This window comes from Pithys albifrons, chromosome 5 (genome assembly GCF_047495875.1).
Source record: "Pithys albifrons albifrons isolate INPA30051 chromosome 5, PitAlb_v1, whole genome shotgun sequence".
In the NCBI taxonomy this organism is placed as follows: Eukaryota; Metazoa; Chordata; class Aves; order Passeriformes; family Thamnophilidae; genus Pithys; species Pithys albifrons.
Genome location: NC_092462.1, coordinates 67,137,836 through 67,156,538, shown reverse-complemented (window position 1 = coordinate 67,156,538; position 18,703 = coordinate 67,137,836). Strand labels below are relative to the sequence as shown.

At 39.7% G+C, this 18,703-nt stretch overlaps 1 protein-coding gene across 5 annotated transcripts in view; it reads right to left on the bottom strand.

The window, feature by feature from the left end:
* Window positions 1–18,703, bottom strand: part of ZFYVE28 (zinc finger FYVE-type containing 28) — a 159,173-nt gene that overhangs the window by 73,681 nt on the left and 66,789 nt on the right. For 4 of the 5 annotated variants that reach the window (XM_071556940.1, XM_071556941.1, XM_071556942.1 and 1 more), the window contains exon 2: window positions 9,650–9,790. In XM_071556940.1, coding sequence (XP_071413041.1) covers window positions 9,650–9,790 — 141 coding nt within the window. Of the gene's footprint in view, window positions 1–8,284; window positions 8,313–9,649; window positions 9,791–18,703 lie in introns of those variants that run through there. The other variant, XM_071556946.1, reaches the window with a different exon arrangement.

The following is an 18,703-nucleotide window of genomic DNA, read 5'->3' as shown; positions in this document are numbered from 1 at the left end:
GCTGTGCCAGGGGAGGTTTAGACCAGGTATTAGGAAAAGGTTCTTTCCCCAGAGGGTGTCTGGGCACTGGAAAAGGCTCCTCAGGGACATGGTCACAGCACCAAGCCTGACAGAGCTCAAGAAGCATTTGGACAACACTCTCAGGCACATGGTGGGATTGTTGGAGGTGTGCTGTGCAGGGCCAGGAGCTGGACTTGGATGATCCTTGTGGGTCCCTTCCAACTCAGGATATTCCATTCTATGATTTTGTTTATTGAAAACTTACTTAAGACAACCTGACACATGAGAACACAACGTTGCACAATATTCCACAAAATATTCTTTATAATAATCCATTATTATGGAATTAATTATTTCATATTATATATCCCAACCTTTAACTTTCAAGTATGGTAAGGTCACAATGGAAATTAAATTCCACTGCTAAGAACTGTCTTAAAAAAAATTAATAACTTGCCTTCCTGTCTTCCTTATCATATTTCTCCAGCATTAAAGAAAAAAATAAAAGGGAATTTCTTATATGATTAAGTGAAAAATCTTCTAACAGAAGAAAACAGACTTAATCCCCAAGTACAGAAGCATCATCAAATAAATAATTGGTATGTATTGTTAATCTTGCTAACATGGTGCTGCCACGTGCATATGGAGGAAAGAAGGCAAACTGCAGCATATTTAAGTCATGAGACTACATAAACAATTCAGTGGCTGATACTATAATTTATCCTTTGCAGCAGTATAAAAGAAGATTAATTAAAATTTAGCAAATCCCACTATAGCAGAGCTGGCAGCAATCCTCTGATGGCACTGCTGAAGACTGTGGAAGAACTATAAAACCCCTGATAGCCAAACACATCACATTATGTTTACTCCTACAGAACTCGATCTGGTAGAATCTCACACTTCACAAATGCTGAGAAAAGCTTAAAATGACCTGGCTCCATTGTCCTCATTTAGCCTTCAAATGCTCTGGGAATTACACCAGTGTGGCTCAGGTCCACTGTGGCAATATGCAATCAAGGTACCAACATGTCAATTGTTCTTAATATAAAAAGTATGATCCAGGGCAGGTAATCATGCACTGAGAAATGAAACATCACCTTATCTCTTAAAACAGAATGTGAGATGACTTCAATATCTCAGAAATTAAGAACTTTCTACAGCGGGGTTCTCTTTCACACGAGGTATTCTTCAATTTGAATAAAACTTGTGACCAAAACCAATTATTGTTCTTCTAACTGAAGTACAGATAAAATATTAAATTTTGCTCTCCTGTTCTCAGCTCATGTTTTATATAGATAATTACCTTATTTTCCACCAAAGACAATGGTTTTCCATAGGAGTTTCCATGCAATGAACGTGGTCATCATGAGCAGATGGTACAGTTTAACCCCCCATCACAGTCCCTTTAGTAACAACCTATGGCTTTCCCAGCATGCACCATTTAACATAATATAATCACATCCTTTTTTTCACTCATAAAAAATTAATTGTTTTGTATACAAAGATAAGTTCCCTTTTCATTATTTAGCAACTTGTCAATCTAGCTTCAGTTTCACCCTTGTGCATTATTGATTATCACCTGTGTAGTCATTTCATGCTACAACAATTTTTATTTATTTTTAAATATATATAATAAAAAACATCTATGTCACACAATGACCCTTTCCATTTCCCATTACAGAGAAATCCACACATGTGCTGTGGCAGAATTCACTGCAGCTCAGTCATGGTTCTCCACACTGAAAATTTTACTTGGCAGTTTGTAAACCCTGAAACAACTTCAGTGTTCTATGTGGTGGTGGTGTGGGTTTTGTTTGTTTGGTGCTAGGTTTCTGCTGGTTTGTTACTGTTGGGTTGATTGGATTTTTTTAATTAAAGAAAGAAACAGTATAGAAATCTGCCCATGTACATGGTGCAAGTGGAGGTGAAAGACAACTGGATTGCATTCCCAGTATCAGGCTGAAATTGGTAACCATGTCCTACAGTGACCATTATCAAACGTTATCATCGCTTCAATGAGACACAAAACAGCATCAAAGAGCTTGCCCCCCTTTTAGACTTGTCTTAGCCATCCATCTCCAACTTCAGAAAGCAAATAACATTTCTAAGCTTTTAAGATACAAAAAGAAGCATAATTCAAAGAACAAGAGTAGTATATATTTTCTTTTTACATGAAATATTTGATTTTGATTGAACAAGGCCAAGGGCACCATGCTGGGGAAATCCTCAATACCAATATGGACAGGACGATGAGCAGACTGGGACCAGTCCTGCAGAACAGGACGCGGGGGTATTGGTGGATGAAAAACTCAACGGGCCACAAAGCCCAGAAAGTCAACTGTTCCTGCCTCCAGAGAAATGTGGCCAGCAGGTCAAGGGAGGTGATTGTCCCTTCTTTGGGGAGATCCCACCTGAAGTGCTGCATCCAGCTCTGGGGTCCTCAGCACAGGAAGGACATGGACCTCTTGGAGTGGGGCCAGAGGAGGCCATTAAGATGACCAGAGGGCTGGAGCTCCTTACCTATGAACACAGGCTGACAGAGCTGGGGTTGTTCAGGCTGGAGAACAGGTGGCTTCAAGGAGACCTTGCAGCAACCTTCCTTTACTTATAAAGGGCCTACAGGATGTATGGAGAGGGAATGCAGTGACAGGATATAGGGCAACGGCTTTAAACTAAAAGAGGGTAGTTTTACACAATTACAGGTACCCAAAAGGACCACTGAGTCCAGCTCCTGGACCTGCACAGGACATCCCCAAGACTCACACCATGTACCTGAGAGCATTGCCCAAATGCTTCTTGAACTTTGTGCCATTTGGTGCTGTGACACCTTCCCTGGGGAGCCTTTTCCTGTGCCCAACCACCCTCTGGGTGACAAATCTTTTCCTAATATCTAACCTAAACCTCTTCAGACACAACTTCAGGCCATTCTCTCAGGTCCTGACACTGGTCACCACAGAGAAGAGATCAGTGTCTGCTCCTTCACCTCCCCTCATGATGAAGTTGTAGACTGTGATAAGGTCTCCCTTCAGTCTCCTCCAGACTCAACAGATCAAGTGACCTCAGCCATTCCTTGTCTGCTTCCTCCTCCAGTCCCTTCATCTTCATTGACCTCCTCTGCATGTTCTCTAACAGCTTAAAATCTTTCTTATGTTGTTGTGCCCAAAACTGCACACAATATTCAAGGTGAGGATGCCCCAGTGGGCAGAGCAGGACAATCCCCTCCCTGGCCCTCCTGGCTCCAGGGCACTGCTGACTCATATTCAATTTGCCATTGACCAGGACCCCCAAGTCCTTTTCCACAGCTCTGCTCTCCAGCATCTCATTCCCCAGTCTGTCTGTACATCTAAGGTTGCCCCATCCCAGGTGCAGAATCTGGTCCCTTCCCTTGTTTAACTTCATATGGTTGGTGACTGCTCAGTCCTCTTATTTGTTGAGGTCTCTCTGCAGGGCCTCTCTACCTTCAAGGGAGTCAGAAGCTCCTCACAATTCTGTGTCATCTGCAAACTTGCTTACTGTCCCTTCCAGTCCTGTGTCCAAGTCAATTATGATGATGTTGAAGAGCACAGGGCCTGAGGAGGAGCTCAGAGGAACCACACAAGTGACAGGTGACCAGTCTGATGTTACCCCATGTGTTCAACTCAGCCCATGATGTGCTTATCCAGCTGTGCTGGACATTCTGTGCAGAAGGATCCTGTGAGAGGCAGTATCAAAAGCTTTACTGACATCCCAAAAGATTACATCAACTGGCTTCCCCTGATGAACTATGGGGTTTATCTTGTCATAAGAGGAGATCAGAATCGAAAAGCAGGGCTTCCCTTTCCTGAAGCCATGCTTAGATTATTATTAGGAAGAAATCCTTTACCAGGAGGGTGGTGAGACACTAGAACAGGCTGCCCACATAAGCTGCCCCATCCCTGGAAGTGTTCAGTGCCAGGCTGGATGGGGCTTGGAACAACCTGGCCTAGTGGAGGGTGCTCCTTGGCAGAGGGGTTGGACCTAGGTGATCTTTAAGGTTTTCTTTAAGCCAAAACCACCCTATGATTCTATAATTTTAGCATGTCACTCTGTGACAAAGCAGATTTCCCACGGGGCCTCCCAGCAGCATTTTACTCTTTACTCATTGTTTCCCATATTCAATTTATACCCTCTTTTCACACTCCACAGCCAGCTCCTTCAGTCTGTAACACATATTCCTTTACAGTAAGGGTGAAGCCTTGTTTCCATTGACATTCTTAACTCATTTCATAGTGATGCTTTCAGTTGTCAAACCGAGCTTGGAGAAATATGGAGAAAAGTCTGGATGAAACACAGCATTTTTGCTAATATTCACCACATATTTTATATTGCCACAGAAATTGAGACAGACAAGTGATAACACAACAGAGATATGTGTAGCTTTCTCTCAGGGCTCCAACTCCTCAGCCACATTTATTTGTGCTATGGTAGATAATGAAGTTCAGAATTGCAAGTGTCTGCTTTTCACCACTGTATGGAGGAGAGACCTACACAAGAAGCAGTCCACTAAATGCTACACTTTAAAGCCTAATGTTAAAGCAAACTGAAATTGCTAATAGCTGACTTGGAAATGCTGGGCTGCCAATTGCAGTAATTCAAGAGGTGCTTCCCAAGCAGGCAAATAACAGGAAAGGAGTGAAAAATCAGTATAATATGCTACAAGTCAATGCAGAGTCCATCACCCCTACCAGTGAGCCAGAAACACTCATGTTTCACAAATAGCATAAAGCCTCCAGTTTAGTATTCTGTGGCACAGTGCAATGGGCAGCACAGCTGGAAAAGTCTATGGTTTGCTTCAGGTCAGCGCCCTGATGGGGCAAAATCCTTCCTAGTTCACTTCAGCAGATCAAGTTACACACTGCTGAAATGCAATCTGCAGGAATAATGTTGATAAAACCTTGCTGGGAACTGACTCATGTGCTATTCTGAGACCTCACTACTGTACACAGAGAAGTAACTGTCAGTGTACTGAAGCAGCAAGCAAGAACTGTGATCCTGAAAACATCTTCACAATGGGGAGTACTTATGCACCAGTTTGTTACCTAAGTCCTAAACAAATCTCAGAGCTAGAAACAAAAGGGGTGTGGGTATTTTTCTCTTTACTCCTAAAACAATGAAGTTCTACAATACATAACAATTAACCTAATTCCATTTAAATAGCTGAGAAATTGTTTTAAACCAGTTTATCAACTTAGCTAATAAAATATTAATCAATGTGAAAACAGCAATGGTCAAAGCAAATTAATTTAGAGAATGATTGCAAATGCATAAGTGAGCAATTCAAAGGTGTACATGAAGTACCACCACTTCTTATGAAATTCAGTACTGTGTGATGATGTGAATAGCAAAGGAAAGCACACCTTTTTATACCACTAACACAAAAATACTGCAATGATTTGTGTTTCAAGGGAAAAAACCCTCAGATGAACCAGCACTGTGTATTACTCAAGATGCACTAATGCAGAGATATTTTTCTTAAGAAATAAAAGAAGTACTTTCCTTCTATTACCATCAAGTTCAATAAACCAGTAGACATTCTACCTACCCTTTGGTTCATTTAAGAGAAACTTCCACAGCTTTTCATCATGCATCTTTGCACACTTTAGTTATTGTTAATTTCAATAGAAACCAGTAGTGAAGGAAGTGTTTTATTCTTCTCTTGAGTAGGTATTAACCACACAATAAATGCAAGATACTGTATTGATAGGTATGTTATGCTCTTATAGTATTTTCCCACTGTCATGCAAAAACCAAAGTGAAATGAGGGATGTCATTGTTATAACAGGCTACTGTAACTGGAAAATGGTGTTACATGACATTATTGTGAAAATGAAAAGTAAAGCTTTGAAAACCATTACCCTTAACTCTTACTCACAGATACATGGCACATACACAGCATCCTGCTGGACAGTCAACCCACAGAATATGAAATCCAAGTTGTAAGATCTTCAGAAATTTTGAAACATTAATTACTGTTAACAGTGTGATTCTTACCAGCAAACAGCACTAAGACAAAACAGTGTAAGGTAACATTGAGATTTGTAAGTTTTTTACTAAGGAGACTAAAGTTCTCTGCATATTCCACGGCAATATCACAGTGCACCACCATACCTTCACCTTGCCTTGACTAATACTGCCAGTTTTGTTAAGATAGAAAACATTAATTGTGTCCACTATAAAGCACTACATTCTTTAGGCAGAGACCTTTTAGATTGTCTGAGTCTTTTCACACACAATAATAAACTTGAAGATCTTTAACAGTACTATCACAGGCTAAACACAAAGTTATAAAACTTAGCTCTTCAGATTTGGTTAAGATTCAGCATAATATTCAGCCTCTCTCCAAAAAGAATCACAGTTTGCAAGACTTGTTAGTCTTTAAAAACAAAAACAACAAACAAACAAAAAACCAAACCAAAAGCACCACAAGAAAATTACACTAATTTACAGACACTTCCTTTCTCTAGTTGATACAATTAAATTTCAAAAAATGATCTGTTAATCCAGTAGACACTACCAGTAAATCACCTGAAAAAAGGCAACCCAGGAACAATGAATTTCAAAACCACATGCAAAGACATAAGCACATGGGATTTTAGAAGTCTTTGTCCCTAGAAACCACTAAGATCTGACAGGGATACTATGCTTCTCAACTTCATGGAGCTAAAAGTTAGGAACAATTTGGAAAGCCTAATAATACATGGTAAAACAAGGACAGAAAAGTCATACAAAGACTGGGAGTCTGGTTAACTGTGTTCTGAGCAGTATCACAAGATACTGCTTGGAAGCTTTGCTTGAAGAGTGAGGAAGTGCACATTTCTAAATAAAAGGTCTGGCAATTGCCTGGCTGTTGTTGCAGATATCACAGTTATTGCACAATGCAGCTGCTCCCCTACTTTCCCAAGCACAACCTTCCACCACATCCATCCTGCCCCAGGGCTGCCTGTTGGCTCCCCCATTCTTCTCAAACCCCACCACACCTTCAGCTAAAACCAGCTTTTCCTCCTACCATGCAATATTTTGGAAGCAAATACCTACATTCTGAATCCTCATTAAAATACTGTTCCTTCTCTTGTTTGGCCTTTACAGGACAAACTGCAAAAAATAAAAAAAAAACCCAACTATTGCTTTTACGCAAAGTACTACAAAATAATGTAAGTCCTAATTAGCAAAGTTGGTTTCGACATGACATTTGATGATGATCTGACCTATTCGGCAGAACTTTAAAAATTACAAAAATAGCTACATGAAAAAAAAATCCATCTTTTCTTTTGGCTCTAGCAACAGATTGTTTTAGTAACAGCAATCTGTTTGACAAATGGAAAGAAATTACCAGACATAAGAAGTATTAACAGTCACAAGGTGGTGAGTCACTACAGAACAAGCCAAGCAAAGTGACCAAGTTGCTCTGAGAGTCTGCATTTCTTGCATTCCTACAGGTGAAACATTCAGAGAAGCTACTTTTTGAACACAATCGCTCCTCAGGTCTGCCTATGCTACAGGAAAAAAAAAATCAGAAAGCCTGTGCACCTGCAGAGAAACAGGGAATAAATTGTCATCACCAGGGATAAAACAACCAAAAAGGAGATTGCCTTGCACAATGATTATTTTTCATCTACCCTTATTATGAAAAAAGAAAACCTTTCCTGAAAAAGTCAATCTGGAAAGAATTTCACTAGTAAGTTTGTGGCATGTCCATCACTGGGGAGGTTTCTAATATCAAGTAAAAAAAAATATTTGTGAGAGTGTTTTACATACAGCTGATCCATCACAGAGAAGACTCAAATCAATGACTTTGCAAGGTCACTTTCACCCATAATTTTTCCCCTCTAAGTCACTATTTATTTTTTACTGAACTTACTGCTTCCAGTTTTGTAAACCCTTACACTCCACAGTCCACAGGGACAGTAGGAAACCGAAGATATTCCCAGTAGGCAGAAGGATTAAAATTTTTTCTGACATAACAATACATTGACTGTCACCTCTTTCTCTGTAAGTGCTCTTCAAAAAGCTGCATTTTTAAAATTTAGTTTTTTTCCAAGTAAGCACACAGCACCCAACTATTTTTCTTCTGAACAGACTCAGCTAACTCAATGTGAACATTTCCTACGATGATCAGGACACTATTCCTGAAACTCATCTTAATATGATTAGTGATGAAATTTTTCCACATAATAAAGTTTGGTACATTTTATTAGTAATAACAGGAAGAAATTCTAGCAAGGGTGAATCAAAATACATTCTTTACACTTGACTGCACAATTTTTACCTTGATAGAGATGTCAATGAGTCTTTAATACTATGGTCTTTCCACTTAAAATTGTCCTGATGTGGCTGCAAACACTGACTTTTTGTACAGAAATCCTCCTACCATCTGAGCATGGTGTATTCTGGACTTGAACCTACTCTGGTTTAAAGGATTTGTCCTCGTTGTGACTGGGAGAGAAAAAAATCAAAGCATTTGTGCAAATACAAAGTGTACCACAAGAGTAGTTTCTACCCCTAAAAATTTGAATTTTATTATTGCAAAACTTGATGTGGACTGGCATACAGGTATATTTTCTCAATAGTTCTTCAATTTCAGAATTCTTTTTCCTAGGAAATTGTCACGGTTTAACCTGGCAGGCAGCTAAATAGCACAGTCCTTTGTTCACTCTCTTCACCCCAAGAGGATGGGGGAGAGAATTGAGCATGCCATGTGCTCTGGGATATCCCTCTGGCCACTCTGGGTCACCTGTCCTGGCTCTGTCTCCTCCCAAATTCTTGTGCCCCAGCCCACACACTGGAAGGCTGCATGAGAACCTGAAGAGTCCTTGACCACTGCTTAGCAACAACTGAAAGATGAGTGTGTTATGAACACCACTCGCACCCTAAATCCAAAACACAGCTCTGTGAACCAGCTACTGGGAAGAACATGAACTCTATCCCAGCCAAACAGGGACATAAATCCAATCACAAAACTATAAAATTATTTAGAGAGCTAGACTTGGCTAAATTGGTCTTTGCAATCTCTGGTTCTTCTTCCTTCAAGTCTGGCTGAAAGCACAGTCATAGTTCAGCAAGTGCTCTCAGTTATCTTTCTTTAGGTATTATGCAATGGGAATTTGAGATAGATTCATACTTTTGTAGTAATTTACAGATGAAAACCCTCTTTGGTTTGATTTCTTGGTAGTTCTTCTGATCTTCAACACTATTTACATGAAGTAGAGGATATTCTTTCCAAAATAACAGCAAATCTACCAGCTGTCTTAATGCAGTTCATTTATTAATGGAAAACTTCCAGATTCATGGGCTATGAAAGCTGAGCAGCTACAAATGACATGGCTATTTTTTGCTGCTTGAAATTTTGAAATACTTCTCATCTCCTAGTAAGCTCTGTATGTCTGCTTTATATAAAGGATACAAAGTTTTAATGTGTGTTCTTATTCAGGGAAAGCATCAACACTCTTAAATGAGATGTAGTAATTTAACTTATGGACAGTGTTTTCAAAAATAAACCCTTTAAAGCAAGGAATGGCATGTATCTACCAAAGGCTAATTTTAAAAGTTCATCTAATAAAACTAATTAATATAATAAATAGTAATGTAACATATTAAATGTACATAAAAATCTCAATGAGATCAGGAAGGTTACCTGACAAGAGCGGAACTGGTTGACCAGCAATGTACATCTCTGGGGGTCTTTTCTTCCATCCAAACTGTCCAGTTCAGCTGCTACTTGATTTAGTTCCTCATCAGCATAGTAGAACTGAGCAAGGAGCTGTGGGTCTGTTCTCTGTGTTGGAGACATAACAATATTAGATTATTTTTGCAAAAAAATACCACCTATTTCAGCTAGTTGTATTTATTGTGATTTTTTTTTAACATTTAAGACAGATAATTACTGTGGCAGCGTGGAAGAGAGTGATCTTGAGGTATTTACACACACTTTGAATTTTTTTCTACCTTGAAAAAAAAATGACACCTCTCACATAACTGAAGCTGAGGAATGTCCCGGGTTTGTTATCTCCAAAACTGCCCTGGTGTTCTCACTACTTGTGGTATAATTATCTGCAGGAGCAAACAACTGAATCACAACTTTTGTTTATGAAACAAAAGGAGGATTCAGTTGCTTTCCAAGTTAAAACAAATAAACCAACCACCCTCCCCCAGATCTACCAAGCAATGGAATAATCTCTCAGGCACTGGGGTAACCTTTGCAGCATCAGGCACAGAGCTCTGCTCACAATCCTCACTTTGAGGATCACAAGAAAAAGGCACAGAAAGGAAAGATATTGCATCTACCAGGGCCAAAGAGATGTAAAGATGTTGCAAAACAAATAATAATATGACTAAACAAGGCATTACAGAGAGAAAACTACACCACAAGTCTTTCAAGTGGCACAGAACAGAATTATCAAAACGGATTTTTGGCCACACTAAGACAAAACAGCAATTAAAATTGAAAGAACAGAAGAATAAAGGAATGCCTCCCCAAAAATACTCAGAACTATTAACAATAATGGCTTACACCACAGAAGAATTTGTTAACAGCCAGGAATTCTGATGTTTATGAAAGTTTTCATCAAAATATTTAAAAAATAAGGGATTAGTGTGTGTGAAAGGAGGAGATAAGAATACTGACTGTTCAAAGAGAGTAGAGATACATGTGGGAGGAGGGAGGGAGTAGCTTTTTGTAGATTCTACCAACTTGGTGAAAGATTCATGGGCTCTGATAAGCACAAACTCTTATTATTCTAAAGAAGGAGTCAGTACAACAAACACAAGATTTGTGGGATGTGTATAAAAGCAAACCAGTTGTTTTCAATCACAGAGTAAGAAACATTAAGACTATGCTAACTGCAGAGTGGGAATTAGAGTTAGTTGTCTGTAGATGAAAGGAAAAAATGCCTAATACTACAAAAAATAAACAGCTGCAAAGTATCTGAAACTGATTCTTAATGCACTGAAGATTGAAACAACTCAAAAATGCTTTTAAGAAAGACTATCCTACATATAGAAACAGTAAAAGCAAAGACCAAGCTGCATGGAAACAATTCACAGCGACTCAAATATTGGGAAAAGCTTCCAGCTAAAGAAAACTGCTGGGTAAAAAGAAAACATTGCTTTTATAAATTAAAAAAAAATAGAAAAAGCACAGAAATTACCAAGAAGTAACACATTTTAAATGACAACTATTGAAGATTTACAAGATAAGCATATCAGAGCACAACATGTACCAACAAAGTGCAATACAGTGAAGAAATTAGTCAACAGCTAAACAGAAGATAACATCGCTTGAAAAAGCAGCATCACCAAGTGCAACAAATGGCAAAGAACAGTAACACTGAGGGGATAATGACAATGTGTATGTTGTGAACCACAATCTTTTCAATATAAAGCACAACACATTGTTAAACTCCATATTTTAATCTTCACAATACATGTCCCTGCAGAGGAATCCTTTCAAGCTTTCATAGTACAGGAGCATTTAAACCTGTAAAGCTATTTAGTGCCTTAAAAGGACCTTTTGAAGAGAACAGTGAATATCCTCCACACTTGACAGGATCAAGGAGTTAATCAATGCAAGCATTTTATTGCTGGGAGACTCATGGAGAAAGCTTTCATCTTATAAGTGATGCTACATATGCCCTCAGTGTTATGAGCTGAATTGGTTCTCAGTCAGACATTTAATGAGGCAACACCAAGACAAGAGAGACAGCCATTCCTGCTCACATATGCCTGATTTGTACCTGAATATAGCGAATTTAAACCTTTAACACTGCTGTGAGGTGTCACACTGCCTGGCAGCTTCCTACACCACTACTTTACACCCCTGGAATTCTGAGGCAAATCACAAATGAAACACCTTTTCAGGCAGTTGATATGTAGCAATGAAAGTGGTAGGGCTTGGGGTTTTTCATTTTGTTCTTTGACCAGCCACTTTCTACAAAACAGAGAGCCTTTTCACTCAAGCTTCTTCCTCTTAATCCTTTCAACATTGTCTTTTATTAAGCAGTTTCAGTACCCTAAGTGTAATCTGTCAGAAATCTACAGTCTTGAGTAATGTCTTCACTATATGTCTTGCTATGAAGGTACCCAGGGAGAAGGATAAAGCTTATGATATATGGTCAGGAAAACAAACAAAATTCAAAGTGAATGATAATAAGAGCAAGAGTTTATAGTTGAAGTACTAAATTTAGTGTTGTTTACTTCTAAATTTCTGTATTTATAAAGTCAGGCATTAATGCCTAAAGCATTTTTAGGCATTCCCTACCCAATTATTTTTATTTTTTCTGATTTTCACATTTTTCTTCAACATTTATCCACAACCACTGAAACCTCCTATACAAAGTTATTAACCAGAGATGCAGGAGTTTGTGTGTGGAATTGTGGCAAAGCATGACTGCTGATTTATAAGCACATAAATTGCACTGCAGAAGCAAAATAAGGCCATTTATTAACACTGGTCTCAAGCAAAACAAGTAGGGCTGAGATACTAAGCTCCCACGTGGCTGATTTTTTCAACTGGAGGAACAAAAGTTTTAATTGAGTTCTCTCAACTGTGTTATGTTTGGTGTGGATTAGTAGCGTGATCTTTGATTAATTGTGTCAATCAAATGTGGTCCCTGGCAAGCTGAAACTGCAGGAAACTAAACCTCTTCACAGGGGGCCATTTAAAGCAAATAACCACAACTTCACAAATTCAATTTAATCCAATTGGTAGCAGAAAATAGAGATACCACCATGTTCAGTGTCAGTTTTTGCTTTCAGTTTATGCAAAATACAGTTCCAATAACTTCATCCAAATTGCTCACTATTCTTTGACAGAAGAAGAATTAGAAATTCTCATCCTTAGTTGCTCAGATTAATGGAGAGACATTATTTGAAAACACCTAACAGAGAACGTACCACTTATGCTGGTAGTCTTTTTCAGGAAATAATCACATTTAACATCAAATTAATGCACTCAATTTCTTGTTTTGCTTTGCTGGACCACAACGTTGACATACTGCTCATTTTGCCTTTTTCAACTACAGCATCAAGTACTTGGATTACTTTCTGTTTTCCTATTTCTGTATCCACTGATTGCAGTTGCTCCTTTAACCATATCCCCACTGCAGGTTGTATATCTGCTTTGGGGATTCTGGGGGAGAATTTTTGTTTGGTTGTGTGGAAGTTTTTTGTATGCAGTGATATTGTCTGTTATCATCCCAACACCCTCCTGAGTATGTGCTACCCAGGTAGGACTCTCATTCTATCAATTCCCCAAATTGCTTCTGTCTAACACCTCTTTATGTATGTATGGCCAGACTTGGCGAACACAGATTTGGGCAGGGCTCTCCCCACGTGGGTGTGCCCTTCCAGCCTGCACAGTGGATTGTTCAGGTGAGGCACAGCGTGTGCAGAACTGGCCCCACAGTTTAAGTCCCAAGGTCCATCTGCCACGGCCGAGCGAGCTTGGACAGTGACAGGGAAGTCCTTGGGACTGTCACAGCACCCGGTACTGACCGGGGCTGACCCTGCTGAGCATCCGAGATGTGATGGGATGGGATGGGATGGCAGGGAGGCTTGAACTGCCAGGAGACGGTCCCTACTGAGACTTGAACTCAGGTCCTTGGAATTCAGAGTCCAGAGTGCTCTCCTACACCACAGGACCGCCCCAGCACCTCTTTATATGCCATATCTAACATTCAAAAGGACTCAGCCCCACAAATGGCACAGGTTATTCTATGTGTCTGTACTGCCAGCAGATAATTTCCCCACACCTCTGGAGAACACTGTCCACAGACTGGAAATCATCACTTCAAACATGGGTCATAACTTTCCTCCCCCATTGGTACAGCAGACACAGACTGTCATTCCAGCCACAACAAAGACAGGAATCAGCACACCATAATAATTAAAGAAAAAAAACAACCAACCAAAATAACACACATTTAGCCATGTCATCTAATAAGACATCATTTTTTTCATGACAGATTACTCACGGAATATTTACTTTAATGGTTTTTACTTTCTATGAAGTACCACTCATTAGGACAGATACCAACATCAGAAGATGCCTGCCTGCCTGCCATCCACAAGGTCTGTATAAAACTGTCCACATGAAAAAGCTGTATTAGCTCTTGAACTGGCTACACCGGTTTTGGCCATAAAGTCCTACCAATGAACAGTGACTAGGATTGGGTTCATTCAGTTTGCTGCCCAATGAATTCCGATCTGATTTTTCAAACGGGATCTAAATGGACTGTAAGAGAATGTCAAGAAAAAAAAAACAAATTAAGAGACCTGTTAGCTACAGGTTATTAAGCAAATAACAGGTCTATAAAATTATTTATTGCATGTTATCAGAGGAAAAGATGCCATTCTCACATCCTGTAAGCAAGCTGGTAGACCAAAACCAGAAACTCTCACTACAAATTGTGATAACCAGCTGAAAGAGGAAGAATTCTAGCCCAGACTCCCCAACAGAGGACAAAGACCAAAAATATGGTACCAATGAGAAGCCAAGGTGCTGACAGATCCATCTGAAATCACACAGTAATTCTGGAAATTAAGAATCACCTTGAAAACGACATTGCCAGAAACAAGGGTGGTTCTTAAGTAATTTCCTCCTTTTGAAACAAAATTGCAAGAACCTTTTCCATGATTTTTAACTGCAGCTTTCAAATATCAATACTGCCTCTTTTTGAGTAACATAAAACGTGTCATCTTGCAAACATAACTGACAGCAGCCCATAATTTGAACGTTAAAGGGAACATTTCCCCCAGGTTTCTGTGATCCTTTGTAGGGAAGTAGAGATATTGTTCAGGCTTTTTCTTCTACTGAGATTGCAATGGAATGGAGCCGCCATTACCACCACAAAAAGAAAACATGATCATCCCAAATAAGCCAAAGAACAGACTTAGGCAAAGGAACCACGTAGATGAGCAAGATCCCAGCTATTGATAGCACTGTCTTCTGATGCCTGTCAGTTGTCCTCTTGAAATTAACATTCATAATTTTTGAACTGCTGATCTAAAGGCTTCAAAATAACAGCTAAACTCCAGCCCTGTTTAAAATCAAATCCATGGACCCTGGATGAAAGGCTCCAGATCTCCCTTTGCTCACTGGCACTTTTCCAGCACGAAGCATTTATGTGTCTCCCTCACTCAGAAACCCTGACTTGATCCCCATGGAAAGCCACTACACAGAAAAGCATTAATTACAGGACTGTGCTGATGGTAAATCCAGAGTGCCTTTTGACAAGGGAACCAAGTAAACCTACATCCCGTGGGGTTAACTTATCAAGTAGCACTTGGTAAAATTTTACACAAATACATGTATTTTATGACACGTTCTCTAAAATGCCTTCATAAACACAGGATAATATTGGATGACAGTGCATGTTGTGTAGTTTTAACTGCTGTAGAGCCCACAGGACACAACTCTTCCCTGGCCAGGAAGGTTACACAACTGCTTGCTCAACCATTTCTATTGTGCTACAGCTCTAACAGCTGAAGTGAAAAGTTTTAGATAAAGGCCATCACACACACATCAGTGGAACTGTCTTCCATCTACACGGCTTCCTTTATTTTCCCTTTGGTAAGGGGGAGGTGGTTTTAGAAGCCTGGAGAGTAAGGAGTTAAAGCATTGCTATGCCCCAAACACTGATGACCACTCAAAGTGGGTTGACAGAACAGGATGTGCATGGAAATGGGGGCTGTACCCAGCTCCAGGGAAGCATCTTTCTGGAGCCACTTTTCCTGTTCAGGTCCATGGACAGCACACAAAACACAGTGCTAGCACAGAAGTAGGCTCAAGGAGTGGGCAAGACCAACAGAGGGGGATGGAGACCATCAGGAACCCCAAAGCACCTCCTGACTTTTTTCTGGAACTCTCCATGAGAAATATGTGCATGCCCCATGGTGTTACAGGAGACAAAGAATCCCCTCCCTGGGGAAGGAAACAGGCATTCCCACACCAACTTTAATGTGTATAACCCAAAGAACTTTTTATCTCTCAGGCCTCCACCCACAACAGATGAAGACAGAGACCATCGCTACAGCAAAACAGCCACGATCAAGTCCCTGGAGCCACAGGTGGGGACACCTTTCCTCTCTACCATATACTCTTATCCTTCCCTCCTTCTTCTTTCTTTTCTGTAAATATTTTCATGATATTTTCATACTTTTATAGAAAAACAAAATGCTCAGGTACATACTTTCCACTGTAATTAGTGTGTTTTAAAATAAATCTGCCTCATACATTCACCGGTCATTCAGTGCCATTTTACTTTAGTTCACCCCAAGGGTTTTATCAACAGGAACCTCAGTCACTCAGCCCTAGAGGTGGGTCCTGAGGTGTTTCAAGTGTCTCTTTTCCTGGGGGCCCAGCTGTTCTCAGTCTAAATCTGTTGCCTACAATATTTTCAGGGAAAGGAAAGAAACAAGGTCAACCTCAAAACTTCCATTCCCCACAGTAAGTGCTGCCATTATCAGACAGTCCCAAATATGAACAATTACTGCACAGCACAGAAATCACAAAAGGGGCTTCCCAAGTGAAAGCACATTTCCCTTAGGATGGGAATTCGGAAAAGCTATTGGTGAGGAACTTGCTTCTACTCCACAACGTACAGAAAATGCTGCTTCTGTTTTGGAGAACAACTCACTGTACAAGGTGACAACGTGCTCTGTGCATGAGGCAGAATTAGGTCCTAAGCAATTTAAATAAAGCCACTGATGAGGCAACTCAGTATTTTTAAAGCATACAAATGATCTTGCATCTAAGTAGTCGAGATAATTAACTTTAACTAAGAATTTTATAACATTATCGGAAGAAAAAAATTTTTGTTCAAAAGTGATAGGATTTAGGCACCAAGTCCAACTTACTCATTGCCAGTGTGAAAAACTAACACACAGAGACAGAAATGCAGCCAACTGAAACTTCTCTACACCAGGCACAGCAATAGTAGGTTTAACTGGCACACAACAAATTCCAAAGACTTCAGGTATTTCTTCAGTAAGGGGTACCAGCAAGTTGTTCCATCTGCTCATTTTTCACCTGACATGTAATCAAGTGTATTCACATCCTTCCTTTGGACAGGCCCTTTGAATTTTTCATCGATTTCCAAATGTTAATAAATAGCAAGAAGAAACAATCATTCTCTACAGGCAGCTGAGTCAAAACTTCTGGCAGTTAAATGCCAGAATCTTTAGAAGTAAAAATATCTCTCCACACTAAATGAAAGAGGAACTCTGCTGCTCCAAGTACACAATTGTTTTGGAGAGGGGTGTTTGGTCAGGGGTTTTTGTTTAGTTTGGGATTTTTCCCTTTTAATCTACTAACTATATGATGTGCTATCTGTTAGAGAAAAACAATGGGAAAAAATTCCCTCAACAGTCTCATTTGGTACAATGCAATGCAGTCAAACTGGTGTTGCACATGCATTAAAAAAACACTTAGAGAGGAAGGCAACAATTGGTAATTGATCACGAGGATACGTAAAAAACAAGCACTGTGAAAAAAGCTACAGGCTAGTTAAAGCTTTGCCAGATGCTCTGTGTTTATCTACAGAATATCATTACACAAGCAAGAAAGGCAGGTGAACAGCTTGTTAACACAGTAAAATGCTTGCAGCACCTTAAGCAAAAACAAAACAACCAAAAAATCCCCATCAAAAAACCCAGTGAGATAATGATTTATTGGACAGCAAAAATCAGGCAGATAATTTTTTCCAATTTCCCCTACACTGGATATAATTCCAACGCCCCAAAAAGGAAAATCTGATAATGGTTATGCTGAACTGAAGTAGCAAATATTTGAGACTGTCATGCAGGCAGTTTTCACTCATGATAGATTAAGTCAGTGTACAGAGTTTCTATTTTTGAGTGTTCATAATACTAATCTAGAAAAGCATGTGCTCAAATCCATATTTTCTGGGGGAAGCACATAAGCATATGCTGAATACATATTAGTGAAGCTTTTGAACATCTACTCTGTGGAACAGAGTGCCCTGCAGCTGAACCACAGCTTCGATTTCCAGGAAAGAAGACAGACTGCAGGACAGAAAGAGGATCTGTTGTACGGAAGTGATGGAACAGCCACTTCTTGCAGGTGAAGAGTGAGTAAACTGCAATGCTGCCTCCTTGTCCAGTCTATGACAGGCTATTTTTAATTGGCAAGAAATTAACCTTCCCCAAACTCTGCCTGTTTTGCTTCTGATGGCACTGGTGAGTGATGTCCCTGCCTTTATCCTGACTCACAAGCTTTTTCATCCTATTTTTCACGCTGTCCTGTTGCAAAGGGGAGTGAGAGTGTCCGGGTGGGCACCAGACAGCCAGCCAAGGTCAACCCACCCCACTGAACCTCAACACTTACCAGCAGCCTCCTCCAGGCAGCCAATATCTCATAGTCTGACCTGAAGATAATCACATTTCATTCTCAGCTGCTGTAAGAACATCAAGTTTATAGAACAAATATTTACTCAGAAACAGCAAATTCAGCTTGTCAAGATACATACTGAAATGTACAAATCACTCTCTAAATGTTTTTTTTTTAATGCTTTTATGCAGTTTGCTTCAGATTTGTCTAGATTTTTGTATTTAAACATTACACTAAGCATCTCTTCAAACAAAATAAGATTCTGCAGTGCTTTCAGTTACTTGTTACCTATCAAGAGGAAAATAGCCAATTTAGTACCCCGGGCTTGTTGATTGATTATGT